This window comes from Physeter macrocephalus, chromosome 14 (genome assembly GCF_002837175.3).
Source record: "Physeter macrocephalus isolate SW-GA chromosome 14, ASM283717v5, whole genome shotgun sequence".
NCBI classification, from domain to species: domain Eukaryota; kingdom Metazoa; phylum Chordata; class Mammalia; order Artiodactyla; family Physeteridae; genus Physeter; species Physeter macrocephalus.
In genome coordinates this window covers 28704047-28728011 of record NC_041227.1, presented here as the reverse complement: position 1 = coordinate 28728011, position 23965 = coordinate 28704047, and the positions used below count along the sequence as shown (strand labels likewise).

The 23965-nt window shown below is 51.1% G+C and overlaps 1 protein-coding gene across 1 annotated transcript; it reads left to right on the top strand.

Annotated features, from left to right (window-relative positions):
• The first annotated feature begins 1789 nt into the window (after window positions 1-1789).
• ADRA1D (adrenoceptor alpha 1D) lies at window positions 1790-22021 on the top strand. Its single transcript, XM_007120570.3, has 2 exons — window positions 1790-2909; window positions 20358-22021. Exons 1-2 carry the CDS (start codon window positions 1790-1792, stop codon window positions 20945-20947), a joined length of 1710 nt encoding a protein of 569 aa, XP_007120632.1. The 3' UTR covers window positions 20948-22021.
• Window positions 22022-23965: the final 1944 nt, after the last annotated feature.

The window sequence follows — 23965 nt, the reverse complement described above, 5'->3', positions numbered from 1 at the left end:
GACTGTAACATCTTTGGCTTCCTAGGCTGGGGAGGGGATGGGGAGGGGGGTTACCCATCTCTCCCATTTCTTCCATTTTTCTGCTCTTCTCCAAAGCACCTTCTCATCTAGGACTCTCATACATCCTGAGATGTCATTCACAGCTAGTGGGCACTGAGGCCATGAGTTCTCTGCCCCCTCCCAGATACCTCTCTAAACAGGTCCTCATCTCCCTGGCATTGCTCAAGACTTCCTCATCCTGCACTTACTTGGTGGCATTAATCTCCCTGAAATTCCCCCCTCCCCTGCCACCCAGAGTGTCCAACATAGCTTGACACATGACAGCAGCCTGGTTAGTATTTATATGTTGGACAAAGGAATGGTTTCTTTTTGTTTCTCCCTACCCAGTCTTGTTAGTCAACAAGAGGCTCCTCAAACCCACCCCTCCACCTGTGGCCTGGGTTCATACCAGCTCCACATTCCCTCTGTCCTCTGTCCTACCTGTTCAAATCCTGCCCTGCGTAGTCCCACTCAGCTAACAAATACAGGCACTGCTCTGGCGCCCTAACAGATATTAATTCATTAAGTCTTCACGCCCGTAGGTAGACACTACTCTTATCTTCATTTTACAGATGAGAAACTAAGACACAAAGAGGTCAAACAGCTAACATAGGGCGGAGCCTAGATTTGGAGCCAGACTGTCTGCCCCACCTCCTTTAACCATCCCGCCAAGTGGCCTTTCCCACCCTCCAGCACTTAAACCCTCCCTCTCTAGAACGAGGCCACTTATTTAGTGTAGCAATGGGAAGTTTTATTTAGACATCCGATATGAAGTAAAGTAACAGTGCAGAAGTTGGTGTATGCAGACCAGTGTGTCCTGGGCAGGGTCTGAAGGCTGTAACCATATAAGTAGTCTCTTGTTCCTTCGCCCATCACAGGCCCGCAAAGCTTCCAACACCCTCTGGAGCTCTGCACGCCACGGCACTGGACAGAGGTGTTTGAGACCCTCCTTTGTCCAGTCCCCTGAGAGAAAGAAGGAGGTGCAGCAGATCCATCCGGGCTCTCCCTGGAGGAGACCCGCCGCGGCATGGCGCGGTCCAGTCAGCAGGCTGCAGATCCCAGGCGCTTGCTGCTCTCTGGCGGCCGGAGCCGGGAGTCCGGGGACCCGGCAATCGCACCTTCTACACTCGGCGCGCCCAAGGGCACCAGCAGTGACCGAGACGCTGGGGAAAGGGCGGGAGGGAGACTTAGCTGAGTGGTAAGAGGGAGGAGGCCGGGGAGGGGCGCGGGAGGTGGAAGGGAGCGGACCGCGAGGGGAGAGGGCGGTCGTGAGCACCCGAGGCGCGGCGGGGGTGGCTTCCGCGGGGTCGGATCGCGAGCCAGCGCCACCGCCCCTTGGGACCCCGGAACGCCAGCTCGCCCAGACCGCAGATCCCGTTCTTCCGGCAAGTGTGGCGCCGGGTCCCTCGGTGCCGGCGCCCCCTCCTCATCCCCGGTGCTGCCCTTCCTCCGTCCCGGCCCCGCGCCCAGTAGCTAGCGCCTCAGTGGTCGCCGCCCGCACCGCCCGGCCCCGAGCCGCCGCTTTGCCCGCTCGCCTGGGCACGCTGCGAGAGAGGCGCGCGTCGCCAGCCCCGGCTCTTCGGTCCCACTCCGCGGCCGCCCGCTCCGCTCGCGGGCAGCAGTGCTCCACGTCACAGGAACTGAGGCAGGACCCCGACAGGACCAGCGCGCTGGGCTGGAGCCGGAGCCCCCAGCCCTACCAGTCGCTCGTCCTGCGCCCAGGCCCGGCCCCCGACGGCCGCGCGTTGAGATGACTTTCCGCTATCTCCTGAACGTCAGTTTCGAGGGACCCTGCTCCGACAGCAGCGCCGGGAGTTCCAGCGCGGGCGGTGGCGGGGGTGGCGCGGGTGGCGCGGCCGCCTCGGAGGGCCGGGCGGTGGACGGCGTGCGGGTGACCGCAGGCGGTGGCAGCGGCGGCGGCGTGGTGGGCGCGGGCAACGGCGAGGACAACCGGAGCTCCGCTGGGGAGCCGGGAGGCACGGGCGCCGGCGGCGAGGTGAACGGCACGGCGGCAGTCGGGGGGCTGGTGGTGAGTGCGCAGGGCGTGGGCGTGGGCGTCTTCCTGGCCGCCTTCATCCTCACGGCCGTGGCGGGCAACCTGATGGTCATCCTCTCCGTGGCCTGCAACCGCCACCTGCAGACGGTCACAAACTATTTCATTGTGAACCTGGCCGTGGCCGACCTGCTACTGAGCACCACGGTGCTCCCCTTCTCAGCCACCATGGAGGTTCTGGGCTTCTGGGCCTTCGGCCGGGCCTTCTGCGACGTGTGGGCCGCCGTGGATGTGCTGTGCTGCACGGCCTCCATCCTCAGCCTCTGCACAATCTCGGTGGACCGGTACGTGGGCGTGCGCCACTCGCTCAAGTACCCAGCCATCATGACCGAGCGCAAGGCGGCCGCCATCCTGGCGCTGCTCTGGGCCGTAGCCCTCGTGGTGTCTGTGGGGCCACTGCTGGGCTGGAAGGAGCCGGTGCCCCCTGACGAGCGCTTCTGCGGCATCACGGAGGAGGTGGGATACGCTGTTTTCTCCTCCCTGTGCTCTTTCTACCTGCCTATGGCCGTCATTGTGGTCATGTACTGCCGCGTGTATGTGGTAGCGCGGAGCACCACGCGAAGCCTGGAGGCGGGAGTCAAGCGCGAGCGGGGCAAGGCCTCAGAGGTGGTGCTGCGCATCCACTGTCGGGGCGCAAGCACTGGCTCAGACGGAGCCCACGGTGGAATGCGCAGCGCCAAGGGCCACACCTTCCGCAGCTCACTGTCGGTGCGTCTGCTCAAGTTCTCCCGTGAGAAGAAGGCGGCCAAGACGCTGGCCATCGTCGTGGGTGTCTTCGTGCTCTGCTGGTTCCCCTTTTTCTTCGTCCTGCCACTGGGTGAGTGACCCCTCTCCCACCAGCCCCTTCTCTTCCTCCCTGAGCCTGTAACCATCCCTTCCTGGCACCCAGACTTGGATGGCCCTTCCCAGTGGAGGGTGACTCTCCACCTGAACATGAAAGGTTTACTTAGTAACCTGCCTGGTCTCTTAGACACGTGCACGTGCTGCTTTGTGGGAGAAAAATAGGCTCTTCATGCTTGCAGGATTTGTTTTATGAGCTTCTAACTTTTCTGGCCTTCCCCCTTCTTCCTGCCATTACAAGCCCTGGGCTTGTTTTACACTCCCAACTCCTCTAAATACAAAAGGTCAGTGGAAATCTGTGCGGGCATCTGCTCCTGTAGTATGTGGCGAGCAGTGTATGTGCTTGTCTACATATCTCCCTCCCTCCACCACCAGGGCCTACATTCATTCATGAGCAGCAATCCCTGGCCAGTCTACGTGAACATCAGCAGACACCGGAAGCCACCTGCTTTCTCTCAGTTTGGAAGCTGGGACCCCCCTGGGAGGCCCTCCCCAGCTGGTATTTGTGAATGCTGTGGGCTCTCATTTCTGAAATCTCCTCCTGGTGGGGGGCGGGGTCTGTGTGGGGGTGAGAAAGAAAGGGAAAGGGCATCTTATCAAATGGAAAGTTAATATTGTTCATAGTAGTTTCTTAAATTTACGGAGTCCTAGCGCTTCTGGAGAACTTTCCTATTTCTTTCACAGGCTTTCCTGTAGTCCTGGGAGGTGGGCAGCTGTTCTCAGGATCTTCCTCCCACGCCTTGAGGCCCCTCCTGGAAGCCCTGGGGCTCGGTCAGCACAGGGAGAAGAAAGGGAACAGCATCTATAGGGTTGCATTTGCCCTGAGTCACTTCACCCACAGGTGCAACCAGCCAGCCCAAGCCAGGACCTCCCATGTACCTGTAATCACCCACATTGAACAGATGACAACATTTCGCCATATTTGCCTCAGATCACTTCCTCTCTCTCTTTTCAGATAAACAGAACAGCCACAACTAAGTTCCCTCCTCCTGTCCCTTCCTCATTTTCCTCCTCTCTCCGCAGAGGTAAATCTGGTGTTTATCACTCCCACACACGTTTATACTCTTACTACAAACACCTGAATCCATAATAATAAATAGTATTGTTTTGTGTGTCCTTTGGACTTATATAAATTGCACCAGCTGTGCACATCCATCTTCAGTTTGCCCTTTTCACCCAATGTTTTGTCGTTGAGATTTATCCATTCTGGTTATTTTAGCAACAGTATAGTATTCTGTTTGAGAGTATGCCATGGTGTGTTGACGCAGTCTCCTGCTGAGTGTTCAGTTTTTCTAATTTTTCGCTGTTACAATCAACACTGCAAAAAGCTACTGTTTTTTGAGGTCGAGATCACATCTCCCTCTTCCAAAAAGTCATCCCTAAATCTCCATGGCCTCTGCCCTTGCTGGCAGACACTGCTCTTCCTCAACCCCTCATCTCTGCTGCTCTTCACACCTCGTGTGGGAACCCTGGGGCTATCTTGCCTCTCCCTTCCTGCCGGTCTGCACTGTGCCCAGCCTCCCATGGCACCTCACCAAGTTCTAGAACAAAGCCCAGGGCCACAATGGAGCTGAATTTAGTGGAATCTGGCAATAATGAGCAAGCAGGACAGAGGCCAAGCAGGGAAACAGAATATTCTGATCTGCCATGATGTGGCTTGGAGGGCAGGACAGCAGAGAGAACAGGAGGACAGAGCCTGTGGTACAAGCAGGAGTGGCCTGAGGGTTATGCAGGAAGAAGCGGGGCCAGGAGCAACCCCCCACCCGGAGCTCTGGGGCCAGGCCTGGGAGGAGGGAGGCATCTTTGGAGGAACAGGGAACATTCTGAGCAGCAACTTTTGGGGTTGAATGTGGAATCCAAGGGGCTGGCATATTTTGGTAGGAGGTGTCAGTATGTGCTTGGGGGAAGAGGATGTTGGGAACTTAGATAAGGGGACCAAGGATGGATATGGTTGCAGAAGCAGGAGTGTGGGGTACAGTCTCCCAGAAAGGGGATGGATGGACAAAGAGAAGAGATGGGCTGGGGAAGGAGCCTTGGGGAGTACCCACTTTGAAAGAACCCAGAAGGAGGCAGAGAAGGGGGCAGCCAGGAGAAGGTGGTACCTCCCTCCTTGCAGGCCCTGGTTCCCACACCAGGTGTGAGGAACAGCAAACGTGGGAGGATTGAGAAAAAGCACTGTGTGCCAGCAAGGGCCACAGGCCATGGAAATGAAGGTGCCCAGTAGGGCCACAACCTGGGGTTGTTGAGCAGACCCAGGGTGCCCTTCACCCACATCGCCACACACAAAGCCAAGTGGAAGCAGGAGCCCCAGCCACAGCAGTGACATGGCCAGTCAGCAGCCCCAATAGCCCAGAGTATATCGAAAGCTTTAGGAAGTGGGCCCAGGGTCCCAGGGGTACACTGGCACAGGGGGCCGTGAACAGCCATCTATCACCTGAAATGTTTTAGTCAAGCCAGAGCTGCAGCAGAGAGAGATACAGACAAGGTATGCTTACCTGTGGGGCCATTGGGGCCCAAGTTGCTGGGCAGGAAAGAATGGGACACAAGCACAGGGCACCTAAAATCCTGAGGGGCTCAGAGAGGGACTAGGGGTCATCCCCCACACCTCCGTCTTCCTGTCTGTGACTCGATCTAGGCAGTGACTACATTGGTGAATATATATGTAAAGTCATCAGTCTGTACTCTTAAAATGTACACACTTTATAAACTTGACTGTCAGTATCTTATGCCTTAATGAGAGAGAGAGAGGGAGAGAAGGCGGGAGGAGGCAGGAGGAGGCTGTGAGCCATCTGAGGAATTGGTGTCCAGGCTGGAAAGCACACTTTGGCAGCCAGGTGTGGAGGGTAGATTCAGCGTTTGCGTCTCAGAGTGCTGGCCAAATGCTGAAGGACCCATCTCCACAGGCTCCCTGAGGTGACGCAGGGTCCACAGACTCAGGGAGAGAGGCAGGGGGTGCACTGCAGCAAGTTCTCAGGAATGGCATTACTGTTCCCTGGCCCAAAAGCCTGAAGAAGAGGCTGGCATTACATCTCCTATCTGTGCCTTCGTGGCACCTGGCACATAGTAGATGCTTGGTCAGTGTGTGTATAGAAGGAATAAGTGGCAGAAGCCATGGCCTTTTCACACCCTTCCATGCCGAGGATCTGGTTGACAAAGCACAGCCCTCTATCTTTACTATTATTATTATTATTATTGCTGTGGTAAAAGCACAACATGAGATCTACCCTTTTAACAAATTTTTAAGCATGCAGTATTGTTAACTCTAGGCACAAGGTTGTACAGCAGATCTGTAGAATGTATTCATCTTGCTTTACTAAAACTTTATGCCTATTGTTTAGCAACTCCCCATTTCCCCCTCCCCTCAGCCCCTGGCACCCACCATTCCACTCTTTCTTTGAATTTGACTATTTTAGATACCTCATGGAAGTGGAGTCATGCAGTCCTTCTGTGACTGGCTTATTTCATTTAGTATAACAGCCTCTGTGTAAGCAGAGACCTCCCTTACTCGCAATGCATTGGGGGTGACCCCCCCATTTATGTGACCTAAAAAAGTTTTTAAACATAACAGCTAACATTTATTGAGTGATTATTATGAACAAGCAATGAGCTAGGGGTTTTATTTTCCATTTTTAAAAATTATGGCTAGTTTCAAACACATTAGTAGACAGAACGGTGTGATGGCCCCAGCTTCAACAAGTATCAACCCAAGGCTGATCTTCGTTCATTTCAACCCCTGCCCACTTTCCACCACTGCTTATTATTTTGAAGAAAATCCCAGACACCATATCAGTTCATCTGTAAATTCTTCAATGTATATTTCTAGAAGAACTTTTTAAAAATAACCACAATCCATTATAACACATAAAAATAGTTGTTTAATAGTACCAAATATCTTAGTGTTCAAATGTTGCTGACTGCCTCATAAAATTTTAGTTTATTTGTTTGAATCAGGGTCCCCAAAAAAGTACATACATTGCATGCATTTGATTTGTCTCCTCATTTCTTTGATTAATAAGATTCCCCTACCCCCGCCTTTTCCCTTTCAGCTTATTTGGTGAAGAAACCAGATTGTTTGTCCCAAAGGAGTTGCCCACATTTTGGAGTTTGCATCCCTATTAGTGCCATTTAATGTGTCCCCTTGTTCCCGGTACTTCTTATAAACTGGCTTGATCAGATTCAAGTTCAGTGTTTGGGACAAGATTTCTTTTCTTTTGTGATGTTAAGATTGATCAGGGGCTCAGATGCAGTCAGCCTGATTCATTCATTATAAAATGTTCCATCAGCCTTTCACCTGCTAGTTTTAGCAGCCATTGACCATGGCCTGGACACATTATATCACTGGGACTGAAAGTGGTGATATCCAAATTCTGTCATTCCTTCTGCATTTGTAGACGAAAATTCTAAAAAGAATTCACCACTAGCTGTTTGGTCACTTGAAATAGAGTCCATACGGGAAAATCAGGAGAGCTGCTCGATGCTCTCCTTTATCAAAAGAAGAGTCAATTTCCTAGCAATCTTTCCAAAGGGGACCAATAGGTTTTTTAGTACCATGTTAAAAGTGATTTTTAAATCTGTCACACACTATAGACATCACTGTTTTGGGGTTGGCCAATGGGTGCCCTTGTCCCTAGAGTCCTTGTTACTTCCTGCCTAGGTCAGAGGTCAGAGGTCAAACTGAAGCCAGGGTTAAGGGTCAGTTGACAGCCATGCTTTAAGCTTTAAATCTCACCAAATGCCTCAGCACCTGCTTACCTCCCCCCCAGGCTCAGTTCCAGGCTTGCTTCTGCCCCAGATCCTGGCCATGAAGGCCCTGAGCATTCCCATAGGACATGACCACTTCCTGTGTGGCTTGATCCTCCCAGACCACCAGAGCCCTTGAGCCCACTCCTCGTGGGAAAGTCTCTGAGTTCCTGAGCCCACCTCTGACCCCACCTGAACCCTGCCCCATCCTGCTTCATGAGCTATATGCCCACCAAAAAGGTCTCCTTGAATGCTAGAGGATTTGCCTGCCCTCCTTTGCAGATGATGACCCAGCAGAACATTGGCCTGGGCCCCTGAGAGCCAGCATTGGGACATAGTGGGCAATGCCCCAGCAACTCAGTGCTGAGACTCCTGGACAGAGTGACCACTGTCTGGGAAATTCTCTCCTCTGGCAAAAGCACTGATCTGCTCCAACTCATGAGCCATTTGTCAGTGTGGCCTGAGAACTGAAAGGTTCATGTTCAGATCAGGGTCATGTTCAGCCGAGAACAAGGGCCATTTGGCAGGGACTTCAGCCTTGGGCACGCAAAGCTTGGGGTGTGACCACTCCAAGGCCACAGATCAGGGAATGAGTTAAGAAGTGACAACAAGAGTGGAAAAGAGGGGGAGAGAGGGAAGACGGAGAGAGAGAGAGGGGAGAGAAGGGGAGGGAGAAGAGCTGAAGGGGAATGGGTGGGGTCCAGTGTAGGACACTGAACAGGTCTATGACTCATCTCCCTGCCTTGGGCCCCACCAGGCAGCCTCTGCGGCTCTAGGAACTACCCCTCCCTGCCAATCCGCACAGCTGCAGAAGGAAGTCCAGGGCCAGACCAGTAGCTCTAGGCCAGCCTCACAGAGCTCAAGGATCCTGAGGCAAACACAGAACACAGAAGGACTTCTGATCTATTCCTTGTCTATCTCAAGCCAGAGGACCCCAGTTACCTCTCACCATGGAAGATTGGCAATGCAAGGAATTCAAGAGATTTGGCTTGGCACAGCTAGCCCCACAATATCCTCAACTCCGTGTCTTTATAATCCATCTGAGACCTGGACCCTATTCAGGTCACCTCTTCCTGACAGCCTTCCATGATTGTCTCTGCTTCAGAATGGCCTTATCTCTTACCATCTCTCCCTCCCCTTCTCTGTTCCAGCAGTCCTAACTTCTTGGTTGTCCTTGAACTTGTGCGGTACCCTGCTGCCTCAGGGCCTCTTCACATGCCCTCTCCTCTGTCTGGAATTCTCTTTCTTCAGGTAGATGCATGACTCACTCCCTCAGAGGGTCTTCAGGTCTTAGCTCAAGTGTGCCTTATGAGAGAGGCCAACCCTTTAAAATATTGCAAAGAGGTCCGCTGCTTCCCAGCCTCTCTTGGGGAAGGTGCAATTGAGTTCTAGAGTCAGAAGCACTAAGTGAGCAGCTGAAAGAACTAGGAGAGAGAAAGGGAGTCTAGGACTGGGAATTCCATCTCTGCTAGCCCTGTTGGCAGGGAAAGACCTGAATATGGTACATGGTATTTTTAACCCCTCTATTTCTTTCTGGCTAGAGAAAATGGCTGCTTGTGGATAGAAAAGTCACTGGTGAGGGAGGAGGTGGGAAAGGGGAAAGGCTGGGGTGCAGCCTAATAGTTCATGGTTGCCTGCAAGCTATGAACAAGACTGGCTGTGAATTCTGACATTCTGCCAAGAACAAGTTCCCTTCTGGTGATGCCAAAAGAGTGCTGTTAATCACACAGTCCCCCCTTGGCTTCAGCACTGTCACTCCTCAGCGAGGCTTGGCCAGATTGGCCAGTTCCAGCCTTAACCAGCATCTAAGCAGCATCTCCTGGGCCTGGACATTGCTCTTACTTAGGAGAGGGGACTGGCCTGTGATAAGGCTGCAGACCTCTGCCACCAATCTCAGCCTGCCTTAGTTTCCCCAACAGTGTGCAGGCCAGGCTAGCCCAGCCAACATGCCAAAGAGTGGGGTAACCTGCTGACACAGGAGAGGCCCTGCCTCTTCTGACTAGTGGATGTTCAGCATCCCTGGACATTAGGTTAGACTCCTGACAGAGGAACCCCAAAACAGGGAATAGGGGAAGGCATGTGGGAGCAAGCTTGATGGATACATGCAAGAAAAGGCCGAGGACTAGAGAGAAGCAGGCAAGAGTTGTGTTTGCAGTCATCTGCTACCTACATCCTGACCACCTCTCCTCATAGGTAGGTCAATGTGTTCACTCCTGTGCTCCAGCCTGCCTGTTGAGTGGAGAGAAATGGACATGAACATGCAAATTCATGCCCTGCCTTTCTCAGCAGTGGGTGGAAGAGTTGAAACAGTGACCAAGAGCTAATCCCTGGATTATAGGTTTAGGACCAATCAAGAGAGCTTGAAGACACATCCATGCAAAGAGTGTCCTGGGTCACGTCCCTGTACGTAGAGCCTGAGACAGGAGTTCTTATGCAAGTGATGGACTGAGGGAAGCTCTCAGGAGGTACCTGGAAGAGAGGGAAGCAGGGTAAGTCAGAAAAGAGCTAAACCCAGGATGTGGTCTCAAAGTCTGGCCTCAGCCTGATCCCTGGAACAAGAACGACAGCAGAGAATTGTGCCACCTCGAGACAAGGAGTCTGGCCTTTTCCATCCCCGCTCAGTCTATCACTGGCTGTGGGCTGCCACCTTGGTGGGAAGGTGTCATCTCCCAGTTGAAGCAGCTCCCATTGGTCAAGGGCAATTCTCCATTAGCAGCCAACTATAAGCCATTAGCAGCCAACACTCACAGTAGCTGGGGACCAGGGGCACCTGGGTGGGGCACTAATAGCATCAACTTCAAACCTTAAAGGTGACTTTTGAGCAAAGACTTGAAGAAGGGGAAGGAGATGGCCAAGTGGCTTTCTGGGGCTCCTCCCAGGAGGCTGGGGTCTGTTTCCTGAGATGCAGCGAGCAGGCAACAGCCCAGCCTTTCTGAGTGTTCTGGATGGGCATGCATGCACAGGAGCCAAATTCAATGTGGCAGCCCCCACAGGCCACCCTAAAGGCCATAGAGAAGGCCAATGAATGCCACTTGGTGGAGGCAGAATCAAGAAGTGCTCAAGGCACACACACTCCAGAAACCACTCTCACCTCCGCAGACCCCGAGAGTGGAATTAATCACAGAACTGCTCCTGGAGAGGTGGTTCTACGCCCAAGTCTGAAGAACTGGAGAGACCTGCTATGGAGAAAGGAAGAGGGCCATCCTCCAGACCAGGCCAAATGTACGAAAGTCCGGAGGTAGGGATGGGCATGCTGCTTGTGGAGCAGCTGTTGGAAGGTATTAAGTGAGTCTTTGTGGATCCTGACCCCAGGACCCCTGGAAGACCAGGGGAAGTTTTTTTTCTATCTTTGCATGATGTCATGGAAAGACCAAGTGCTTTAGGGCTAGACTGACTCAGGTTCAAATCCTGATGCTGCCACTTGCCCTCCGGAGATAACTAGAATCTCTGCAAAGTGGGATGCTAATGCCATGAGAATTAAATGAGAAGTGCTACATACAGGGCCCAGCATGGAGCCTGGTAGGTGCTGAACACTCAGAAAGCAAGCGTGAGCTCCCATTTCCTTTCTCGTCACCTTAGAGGCTACCTACATCTACCCAAACAGCACTTATTCACTCACCCAACAGGTACTTTAGGACCCCTGCTCTGGATCAGGCACGTGTGTTAGAGGCTGGGATAAAAAGAATAATTAATCCCATCCCTGCCCTCAAGAAACCTAGAGTCTAGGAGAGTAGATAGAGCAGTAACAAATTTTATTTGTTAAGATGCAGGCGTGCATAAAAGGGCACCTAACCCAGGCTTGGTGGGGGAGGACACCTGACCTGGGCTGGAGGGATGGGTGGGAGGAAGCAGAAAGCACCGTGGGAGCAGTTAGAGCCACGCAGGAAGGCAGAAGGAGCCCAGCCTCTGTGGGAAGACATGCCTATGGCTTCGTATGGCCAACTGGGGAGGGAGGTAAGCTGAAGACAGCTTAGGATTCTAAAAAGACTTGAATGCAACACAAGAAAATTTGGGTTTATTCCTCAGAGCCATCAGAAGCCACCAACGGTTTTCAGAGGGGAAAGGAGAGGAAAACATTTTTTTTTTACAATAAGTCTCCAGAAGCTGTGTGCAGAGTAGAGGAGACAAGGGACCACTGGGGGCTGTCACAGCCATGTAAACAAAGTGAGATGCCAGAGTCAGCAAAGGCTTCAGGAATGAGGTGAAGGGAGGGACCCCACTAGAGAGAAAATTGAATGTACCAGACATGGTGACATTATAGGATAGAAAAGAGGGACTCATTCAGCAAACTCAGCAAGTGTTGAGCACCTACTGTGTTCAGTGTGTTCATGAGGTCTTCTGGGCAATGGGAGTGCAGCACCAAGCAAAACAGACACTAGTCCTGCCCCATGGACTCTTACCGCAGGGAGAAAGGTGATAGACAAAATGAAGAATAACTCAAATAGTACAAGAGAAGGTGATAAGGGCCAAAGATAGAGCCAGTTGAGGGAGATGGGGAGTATGGGGTGGGGGACACTGCAATTTTTTTATTGTAGTTGATTTATAATATCGTGTTGTTTTCAGTTGTACAGCAAAGTGATTCAGGTTTTTTTTTCAGATTATTTTCCTTTATAGATTATTATGAGATACTGAATACAGTCCTATGTGCTATACAGTAAATTATTGTTGCTTATCTATTTTATGTATAGTAGTTTGTCTGTTAATCTCACACTCCTAATTTGTCCCTCCCTCCCTCCCTCTCCCCTTTGGTAACTATAAGTTTGTTTTCTATGTCTGTGAGTCTGTTTCTATTTTGTATATAGATTCATTTGTATTATTTTTTAGATTCCACATGTAAGTCATATCATATAATATGTGTCTTTCTCTGACTTACTTCACTTAGTATGACAACCTCTAGGTCCATCCATGTTGCTGCAAGTGGCAATATTTCATTCTTTTTATGGCTGAGTAATATTCCATTGTTTATATATACCACATCATCGTAAACCAGTCATCTGTTGGTGGGCCCTTGGGTTGTTTCCAGGCACACTGCAATTTTAGATGGGCGGTCAGGGAGCCATGTGGATTTCTGAGGGAAGAAGATTCTGGGGAAAAGCAAATGCAAAGGCCCAAGGTGGGAGTGTGTCTGGCATGTCCAAGAAGCAAAAGGAGGGTAGTGCGGCTGGAACAGAGTCGAGGGGAGTAGGAGAGGATGTCAGGGGGTCAGGGGACCACATGTCGAGCTGTGAGGGGGAATGGCAGCCCTTAGAGGGTTTTGAGCTTGAGGAGTGACATGATCTATTTCTATTGGGTTGGCCAAAAAGTTCCTTTGGTTTTTAAGTAAAAATAAAAGACACATCTTTATTTTCACCCAGAACTTTATTGAACAACATATTCACTGTTTTGTTCCACTACCTTCTGAAATTTTTCAGACAACTTCATAATTCCATCTTCCCAAAACTTTTTATCTTTTTAAGCAAAGAACTGTTCCTTTTACAGTCTTCCAGGGAATTGAAAGTTTTTCCATTAAGAGAATTTTGTAAAGACTGAAAAAAATGGAAATCCGAAGGTGCAGTGTCTGGTGAATACGGTCAATGGATCAGAACTTCCCAGCCAAGCTGTAACAGTTTTTGCCTGGTCATCAAAGAAACATGCGGCCTTGCGTTATCCTGATGGAAGATTATGCATTTTCTGTTGACTAATTCCAGATGATTTTTGTTGAGTGCTGCTTTCAGTTGGTCTAATTGGGAGCAGTACTTGTTGGAATTAATTATTTGGTTTTTCAGAAGGAGCTCATAATAGAGGACTCCCTTCCAATCCCATCATATACACAACATCATCTTCTTTGGATGAAGACCAGCCTTTGGTGTGGTTGGTGGTGGTTCATTTCGCTTGCCCCACAATCTCTTCCGTTCCGCATTATTGTACAGTATCCACTTTTCATCGCCCATCACAATTTGTTTTAAAAACGGAAACTTTTCGTTATGTTTAAGTAGAGAATAGCATGTGGAAAACATGCGAAAAACAGTCAAGAAGGTTTTTTCGCTTAACTTCTGTGGAACCCAAACATCAAAGCGATTCACATAACCAAGCTTGTGAAAATGGTTTTCAACACTTGATTTGGATATTTTGAGTTTGTCAGCTGTCTACCCGCATGGTATAATGCTGATGGTTCTCAATTAATGTCTCAATTTGATCCCTGTCAGCTTCAACTGGTCTACCCGACCATGGAGAATCGTCCAGCAAGAAATCTCCAGCAGGAAACTTCACAAACCACTTTTGACATGTTCGATCAGTCACAGCACCTTTTCCATACACTGAACAAATCTTTTTTTGTTTCAGTTGCATTTTTACCTTTCTTGAAATAATAAAGCATAATACACTGTAAATGATGCTTTTTTCTTCCATCTTCAATATTAAAATAGCTACATAAAAACTCACCAATTTTGATAAGTTTTTTTTTAAATGCACGCTGATATGACAGCTGTCACAATACAATCTAACAAAATCGTTTTGAATGAAGTTAAAGACAACTAAGCGCTATTAGAGCCATCTTACGGAAAAAACTGAACAAAACTTTTGGCCAACCCAATATTTTTAAAGGATCGTTCTAGCTGCCAAGTTGAGGGTAGATTTCAGGCTGCAAGGGTACACGCAAAAGACAGTCGGGAGACTGCTGAATTACTCAAGGGGAGAGGTGATTCTGTCTCAGACAGGGTAGGAGGGCGCAGGGAGGAGGGTAGTGGTTGAGTTTCAACCTCATCCCCTTCTGCTGTGCACTCAATCACTCCATTCTATCCACACTAGCCTTGCCATTGTTCTGCAAACATACCAGGGCCACCTCAGGCCCTTTGCACTTGCTGTTTCCTCTACCTGGAATGCTTTTCCCCAAAATGTCCACATGCCTCATTCAGCTCTTTACTCAAACGTCACATTCTCAGCAGGCCTTCTCTGGCCACTTTACCCAAAATTTATAGCACCACCCCCAGCCACACGCACACACATACATAAATACACACTAGGTATCTTCCTTCCCTGCTTTGTTTTTTATTAGCATGTTTTATTATCTGATACGTTTGCATTTTCCTTGTTTATCATATGTATTGCTGGTCTTGCCCTATGAAATGTAAGCTTTATGAGGGCAGGATAAGTGTGAGATGCCAGTAGACATCCAAGTGGAAATGTCTGGGAGGCAGTGAGTCTTGGATCTATGAGTCTAGAATTTGGGAGAGCAAACTGAGCTGGAGATAGAACTGTGGGCATTACCAGTCAAAAGTCAGTGAGCCTGGATGAAATTGCCAGGAGAATGCAAAGAGAAGAGATTACAAGACTCTTCTTATAAGGGCACTCCTACACGTAGCAGTGCGGACATGAGGAAGAAGGAGCAAAGGCAATTGACAAGGAGTAGAAAATCCAAGAGAATGGCACCCCAGAAGCCCCGGGTGAGATGAGAAGTGTCCAGGATGGATGAGAGCTGTATCTGCATGTGGGAGGGCTGGGGTGGAGTGGGGCAGTGGGGCAAAACAGTGGAGTGAAAAGCAGGTGGGGAAGAGGAGACGGCATGTGTGGATAGAAAGGGTGGAGAGAATGAAGTGATAGCCAGAGAACCAGCAAAGAGGGTGCAGCTGTGACAGAGGCAAGCTCACAAGTGACTGACGGGTCGAGAGCTCTACAACACAAGTAGGGACATGAACCTTGGGTGGGAGGAGAGACTCCTTTCTTACCAAGGAGGAAGACAGGTGAAGAAGGTTTGAGTGAGTACCCAACTTATTTGTCTTGTTTTCTCTGTGAAACAGGAAGTGAGATCAACTGCTTTGGAGAAGGTAAAGGGGCAGACTACAGAGCCTGTGGAGAGGGGTAAAGGCTCAAAGGAGCTGGTGCAGGAATAGGTAGGTGGGGAGTGGGCTGAGGATGGGTGGCAAGATTGCTTGAAGCCAGGACACAGAACTGAGGTTGGAGACCCTAAGCGTGTTCAGAGTGTGGGTGAATCTCTCCAGAGTTAGGCTCTGGCTGGATAAATACAACCCAAATCCAGAAGGACATGCGCATGGAAGGACTGAGCAAAGAATGGTTGGGGTGCAAGTGAGGAGAAGTCTCAGCTAAGCAGAGATGATAGGAGAAATCCAAGGGGCTGGCAGGTCAAAGTTCAGATGAGAAAAAGAGAGAGGACAGAAAGCTGCAGTTAGCAGTGGAATATAGATTTAAGTGAAGAAATGAACTGCTCAGCCTTATGTTTTAAAAGGACACCCCCCCAGCTACTATGTGGAGAACAGGGTACTGTGGGGGGCACAGGGGCAGAGCTCACTTGGAAGGGCACTGTAGGTAGATGAGATGATGACAGTAGCTGGGACCAGGGTGGTGACAGGGGATGGTGCAAAGTGGGGGATTCAGGACTAACAGAAGTTGGTGATGGACAGGATGCAGAGTGTGACAGAAAGAGAGGGGTCAGAACGTGTGGAGCACCTACGATGTGCCAAGTATGGTGTGGGGAGCTCTCCATTTAAGGATCAGATAGATGGGAAACCGGTAGTTACCCACAGTGTTCTTGGCATTGAGAAGTGAATAGATGTGCGAGGGGAGGGGGGAATACAACTAACTCTGCTGGGTCGGGAGGGGGTGGTGTGACGAAGGCTCCCAGGAGGAGGTGCCACTGGAGCCAGCACTACCAAGTAGAGGAAGGAGGAAGGGCAGTCCAGGATGATCCTGTGCAAAAGCACAGAGACAAGACTGGGGAGCCCGCTGTGGCCAGAGGGCAGTGAGCAGTCAGTGTGGCAACTTAGCTGATGCACATGAAGACGGAAGAGAAGCGGGAATTGCAAGAGAAAGGAGAACAAGGGGGTGGTGCTGGGCGCCTGGATGGCGGGAGGCCGAGAGAGGAGGGTCCCATGAGCACCTGTTTCCAGTGACAACTGCCAAGATGAGTTAGCACAGCTGTGCTTTATGCCTGCAAGAACAGCTGTGGACAATGTGGGGAGTAGGAGAGGGAACCAGCTCAGGACAGAGAAGGGGAGTGCCAGGTACTGAGAGACAGAGGCCTTGCCTCAGAGCCCCCATGTACCCACTGAGGCTTTACTGTAGCTGAGGCTTTCCGGGGCTGGCAGAGGCTTGTGCTGGGCAGCTGGAGAGGACTGAGAAGGCAAGAGGTGAAACCAAGTGATCGACCTAAGAGGCCATAACTCAGAGTGGCTGGAGGAGGAGAAAGTTGGGAGTGGCTGAGAAGGTGCTTGTCCACTGATGCCTTGACAGCAGGGCAGGGCTGCAGGGATAATGCCAGTGAGCACCCTCGGGAGTCTCAGGACAGTTACCCACCTCGTCCATGGCAAAGGGGAGGGAAGTGCCCACAAGCGCCCCTCCCCCCACCAAGAGATCCTTGAAAGAGGCTGTGGGCAGAAGAGAGAACATTGGGGCAGGCAGGCAGCAAAGAGTGAGGCAGGGTGCAAGAAGGCGTAGGGGGTAGACTGCAGCACTCTGGGCAGAAGTAGGTGTGAGGCTCAGGACTGCCATATGTGAAAGGAACAGAGTAAAAGTCTCTTAGGAGCTCCTGCCTGTGAAAGCTGGAGCCCAAGGCACAGACGTCTGTATTTTCCAGGCAAGATGTCTGTGCACAGAGGGCAGACAGCAACGAAACAAAATTGTGGCAGCTGCTGTCAGTGCCCCACCCATCCCCCCGAACATGGGTCACTTTCCGCCCCAGCAGCTGCCTCCATATCTTTGCCTGCAGCTTTCTCTGACCAGCAAAATCCTCACTGTCTACCCACACAGCAAGCAGGAAGTATGGAAAATTAACACCCTGAGGGAGCAACCCAAACACTGGCTTATGGTAATGGGAGTATAGATACCCCACCTCCCTCACCTTACTGATCCTGTTCTCCAGTCCCCCAGAGCTCCCAGTGAGATTGCACCCCAGCTGCCCACAGCAGTGACTAACTTGTTAACTCTCCTTTTATTGGCTTCCTTCTCTCCCCTCTTTTTAATCACACTTCACTACTGGTGTTTCATTTACCTTCCAAATTAACAACTTGCATTTGAATCCTTGTCTCAGGTCTGCTTCTGGGAGAGCCCAAAGTAAGACAGAACCCTCAGCAGGACACAGTAGGAAAAACTTGGGGCTGAAAGGCTGAGTTTGTATCCCAGCTCCTTTGTGTGTAAGGAATTCCCAGCTGGCAGCAGGCTTCTGCATAGGTTGGTTGAGCATGAATTAGAATTTTAATGCTTAAAACAAGGCCCAGGCCACACTACTATATGCCATGTTGCCCACCAATCCAAATAAAAACCACACCAATAACAAAGCCCTTTGGCTGGCTTTTGGCTTACTGCTTAAAGCATAGTCCCCTGATTTGTCATCCTGGGCTAAATATAAAAGAATTCTAGCCTGAGTCAGAAAGTTATTTTCAGCACTCTGTCTTATTTTGCAGCCGTTAAGGGATGCTGTTCAGAAGGCTGCCTTCCTGGAGGCTAAGGTCAACGCTGGTGGCCCCCACATTCCAGGGACAACTGCCCAATTCTTCTCCCAAGGGAAATTATCTCCTTAACACATTCTGATTGATGCCCCAGCCTCCCCCAAACCCACCAGGTCTTGGCTACTGTTTCTGGCCACTCTCCAGAGCTGGGAACGGGGTCCCTTCCCAGGGCTGAGGTCTCCTCTCTCAAAAGCCACAGAAGTAGGGAAAGGGGGAGTGAACAGACTCCAGTATTTACTACAAACCTGCGAAGTCTTGTGCCCTGAAATTTATGAATCGTCACAAAATCCCTTCCAGAGAAATTGTTGTGTGTATCTCAGAAGAGTGAGACTTACATGGCCAAATAACTTGCTCAAGGCTGCGTGACCAGGGTTTGAAAATGCTGTGCCACGCAATACTGCCTGACACTCCTCTTCCTCCACAGTGTCTCTTAGCATCAGGAATCCCACTGGGTGGGGGGTGGGTGATATGCAAGGGTCCCCAGGTCAAAGAGGGGGGCATGGGCTTCCCTGGTGGCACAGTGGTTGAGAGTCCGCCTGCCGATGCAGGGGATGCGGGTTCGTGCCCCGGTCCGGGAAGATCCCGCATGCAGCGGAGCGGCTGGGCCCGTGAGCCATGGCCTTTGAGCCTGTGCATCCGGAGCCTGTGCTCCGCAGCGGGAGAGGCCACAACAGTGAGAGGCCCGTGTACCACAAAAAAAAAAAAAAAAAGTGGGGGGGCATGGTGCCTCTGCTCCCTCAGTAGGGGACACTGCTCTTATTTCTTTTAGGGCAAGGAGAAAAGAAAGCAGGTCCCATGATTTGTCAAGGACCACTACCCCTGGTCTGCTCAGCCTGGCAGACACCTGAAGCTTTTGCCTGGGATGGGACGCTCCTGCCGCCTACCCCCAACCCCTGCTGATGTTGAGGATACTGAGGGTGACAAAGTGGCCTCTGCTTCCTGGATGATGTCTTTGCATTTTGTTAGGTGCCTTTGGAGACATGACTCCTTGAGGTGTATGGTGGGGAAGACAGGGGAAAGGTATGCAGGGAGGAGGGTCTTCCTGGCACAGCTCAGACCCCAGTGCCCCCACCTCCTCCTGCCTGGCACTCTGCTCCCTTTCAAAGCCATCCCAGAAGCCTTCCTGACCACTTCCCACTTCCACTGGGACAGCCCCACTATCCTGCATTCTGACAGCTCATGGGAATTGTGTTTATTGAGACTTAATTCTAGGTTCTATCTCTTGCCTGTTCAAAAATATCCATGGCTTCTAACTACCCACAAAATAAAGGCCAAACTTCCCAGCAATTAAGGCCCTTCACTATTTGTCTCAAATGAAGTTTTCTGAGCATATCCTACAGGACATTCCCATGCCCCAAACTTGTTATCCTCTTGCCCACCTGTCCCTTCCACTCCTGATACCCTCTGCCCTTCCTCATCCTGCCTGGCTCCTGTCCATCCTGAGACCCTGGAAGCCCCCCACCCCAATATACTAAGCACCACCATCATCCCACCTGCATTCCCATGATATGTGATCCATTGCTACCGGGAGAGCAAGGCCTCAGGTGTTTGATGAGAGCCCAGCACAGTACCTGGCTCAGGGCAAGCCTTGGTCAACATTTAATTCAGGAGTTCTTACCCTTTTTATGCTAGGGACTACTTGGGCATCTGGCAAAGTATATGGAGTCTTTCTCAGAGTTACTCTTTCAAATGCAAAAAATAAAATACAAAGGATTGCAGATGAAATCGACTTCATTTAATTGAAATCTGTGATTTAGTCTCCAATGTGTTTCCATGTGAAGGCTTTAAATACCAAGATCTAGTGGTGTGTTCTAGTGACTGACACTTCCAAATAGTGAGGAGCATAGACAATATTCCAAAATATCTGTAGCAACTGCTAATATTAGGGGATAAACTGCCAATACTGCACCAGTTTTGAGCTACAAAACAGTGTTTTCATATCGTTTTGTCTAATTCTACTCAGGTTTGTTGCTTACACTCGCTGGAAATGCTCAATTTCAGGTAAACATGAGTAAAACTGAAGATGACTATTTTTTCTCATTCAAGTTCATGGACACCCTCAAATTATATCAGGACCTCACTGAGGAGAGATATCTTGAGAGCCACTGGTTGATGAATGGCCAGGGCCCCTGAAAGGGGTGGGGGGAGGGGGAGTAGTGCAGAGAGGGTGGCTCCTTTGCACCAGGCGCTGCCTGGGACTCCCTCTCCCCGAGCATCTAACCAGCCTGGGTCTCTGCTTCCCACAGGCTCCCTGTTCCCACAGCTGAAGCCCTCAGAGGGCGTCTTCAAGGTTATCTTCTGGCTGGGCTACTTCAACAGTTGCGTGAACCCGCTCATCTACCCTTGCTCCAGCCGGGAGTTCAAGCGGGCCTTCCTCCGCCTCCTGCGCTGCCAATGCCATCGTAGTCGCCAGCACCACCGCCCCCTCTGGAGCATCTACGGTCACCACTGGCAAGCCTCGAATGGCGGCCCGCGCCCTGACTACGCTCCTGGCCCAGGCGCCGCACCCTCCGGGGCCCTGCTGGCCCTTACCGCGCCCTCAGCTCCCAGCTCCCCAGGCACACCCAAGGCACACGCTCCGGTCGTCGGCCGTCGAAAGCCTCCCTGCGCCTTTCGCAAGTGGAGGCTTCTCGGGCCATTCCGGAGACCCACCACCCAGTTGCATGCCAAGGTCTCCAGCCTGTCGCAAAAGAAGCACGCCAGAGAGGCTGCGTGCGCCCTGCACTTGGAGGTGGAAGCTGTGTCCTTAGGCGTCCCCAGTGATGCAGCTGAGGGCACCACCTGCCAGGCCTATGAATTGGCAAACTCTAGCCATCTCCAGGAGACTGATATTTAAGGACCCCTGAGTTAGGCCGAGGAGTGTGCTGGGGGTGGGAGAAGTGTGTGGAGATGGAGGCTGGCTTTGTTCAAGAGGCCGGTGAGAATCAAGGACCCAAAAATTGATCAGGGCGACTGCTCTCCAGAATCCCTGAGGAACTGAGGTGTGGGTGAAGCCCTTGAAGGGCGGAAAGTTATGGCTCACCCTCCTGGACACAGATGCCCCCAGCTCCTCCCTTCAAGGGAGAGACTGAGGGCTCCTTGCTTCCAATCCCTGTTTGAGAAACACTGCCCCATCCATGCCTTGAACCCTGGGTAGATGGCCCCAAGTATGGCCAGGCAGCCCTGTCCCTCCTCTTGGGGAGGAAAGGGCACAGAGGCCCTGCCTGGCTGCCCCCAATACTCGCTCTCCGGAAAAAGTCAGTGGGGCCAAAGCTTCTCAATGGACACAATTTATCCTTACTGCAGACTGGAGGAATCCAGTGGCCTGCCATTGCCACCCACAAGCTTTGGTGGCAGATTGGATGACTGTCCTACAAGCCTGTTGTATTAACCTGGGGGCCCACTTTGCCCTACTGAGGCTCCGCCCTGCCCCTCACTTTGTCTCCCCCAGGGCCTTACTGTTTACACTGTATATAGCTCCTTGTGCCTGTGCCCATCACTTCTTGCTGGGCTCTGGAACCATCAAATGGGGATAACTTTGTCATTTTTAGACATATTTATTGGTCAGAGTACTTCTATTTTGTCCAAACTGTGCAAACTGTTCATCTTCAGCTTACAACCCATAAAGAACTACTTTCTGTTTTTCTAAAATCCTTCAAGTACTAAAGGCCCACAAGAGGATAAATTGGGTCTGTGTTCACCTTTCTAGTTTCAACCTGTCTCTTTAACTGATGGCTGCTGTCCTTTGGGACTTTCAACATAACCAAAAGATTCGGGCATTTTGTTGGCTTTTAAAACTCACATGATTAGTCTTGGGAACAAACAGTAATTATAAGCACAAAGTTTCACTTTTTCAGTCTCACCAGATATATCTGTGATGCTCTGAGGGCCTCAGTCTGGAAGGTGGCCATCAGTTAAATGGGTGAAACATTACTTTACATGAAAAAATGTACAAGCCCAAGTAGACAGGTATACATGGTGAGAGAACATCTACCTAGGAACCATGCTTATTGACTTTGAGTAAAATGTCCAACACTTGTCATGTTGCCAAGAGACTACAGGTAGTTCAGTCTTCAGCTAGATAATATCAACCACATACATCCAACCAGCATGGGAATGATGACTGTAGCCCAATGGACCCTTGGAAAGAGAGCTGGTTAGATAATACCCTGGGCTGTCTGGAGTGGAGGTATTCTGAAACTGGAAGAACCAACTGCTGGGGCCAACATGAACCAGTATTTTGAGCCAAAAGCTTCATCCTGTAGTAGGGAGGTAGTCTGTTTAAAAGGTCACCACAATTTCAGACCCTTCATCCCAGTATTACAAGGTAAAAAGACAGCCAATATCTGGACTTGGGAGCAGAAATTTCACACTGTGGGTCTACAGCAGGTACTGGACTTTCAGGCCTGGTAACCCCCACAAGGCACAGGAGGGGCAGTTAAAAGCAGGGAGCATGTTGCACACCCCAAAGAGGGCCCCATCTTGCAGCACACTGGCTGCCCTAAAGCTGGGGACACTGGGCACAGCCCCCACAGTCTTCTCACAGAGGTGGGGGCCATCGTCAAAGCAAAGGTCAGCAAGGAGGCAGACCCTAGTGTCAGAGGATTGAACTCTGGGCTCCCCAGCAGGGGTTCAACAGCAGGGGAGGGTCTCTGAGAGGGTTCCCACATGCCAGGGCAGCTGAGCCCACAGGAGGTCAACAGTGAGAACAAGGGAGAAATGTAGGGAGGGAGCCTTCATCAGAAGGATTTTAGGGGGCCTCCCTGTCCTGGATAACAGTGGGTGTAGAGGCAGGTGGGGTCAGCAGCTTGCCCAGTACTTTCTCTAGGCTTAATGATCAATCAGCAAAACATATCTGACCTTTAAGCCTCAGCTCGTGTCTCCTGCACACGGGACTCTCTGCACACAGCTGCCTCCTTCTGTGCCCTCCACACCAGGGAAGGAGCCTTCAGGAGAGGGGGGTGGGGCTACAGAGCCCCAGAGAGGCTGTGCCACAGCAGAGGCATCCAGCATCCCAGTTCTAATCATCAGTAAAGCACTGAGCTGCTGACCTTGTTCTCAAGACATGGCAAGGAGTCCTGGAGTGGCCAAGAGGAATGGAGGGAATAGCAACAGCCCTTCTAGAGGAGGTAGCCTCTTGCAAGTGATTCTGGGACATCTGGGAGAAGGTCCTCAGGTACCCCAGCCCAGCCCATACAACTGATTAAAGAGACTGTCCTTGAGGTGCATATAAAAAATGGGGCCCTAGACTGCAGGAGGCCCCTGTGAAATGTCAAGGTGACTGGGGGAGCGGGAAAGACTCTCAGTACCCATCAAAATGGGACTAGGAGTTCCTTTACACAATCCTCAAGGGATGGAGTGAAGCCTGAAGGATTCTGTGAGTGGGAAGGAGGATGGTCTTGTGAAATGTGACAGAAACAGAAGCAAGCCTCCAAGGGCACTGGTATTTGCCCAATCCCCCCCCACACACACACACATAATTCCTTAGAAAGCTGCATTCCCACTTCCCTCCCAAGGCCCCAGCTCCAGTCTACCCTCCCTCTCCAGCTGGGCTCTTGCCACCCATCTTGCTTGCTTCCCACACTCCTTCCAGGACCTCTGTCCCAGCATCCCCCAGGGCTGCTTTTGCAAGTCACCTGGGACCCTTCACTTCCCCAATGTCCTCCCACCCCCGTCTCTGCCATAGTCCACACTGGTGGCTGCTCCCTGCTTCCTGAAATATTCCTCTCCCAGCCTGAACCACACCCCTGGGATCTTCTGGTCCCCTGACCACATATTCTCTCTCTCTCAATCTCTCTCTCTCTCTCTCCCCCTCTTTCTCTCTCTCCCTCTCTCTCTCCCTCCCTCCCTCTCTCTTTCTCTCTCTCCCTTTCTC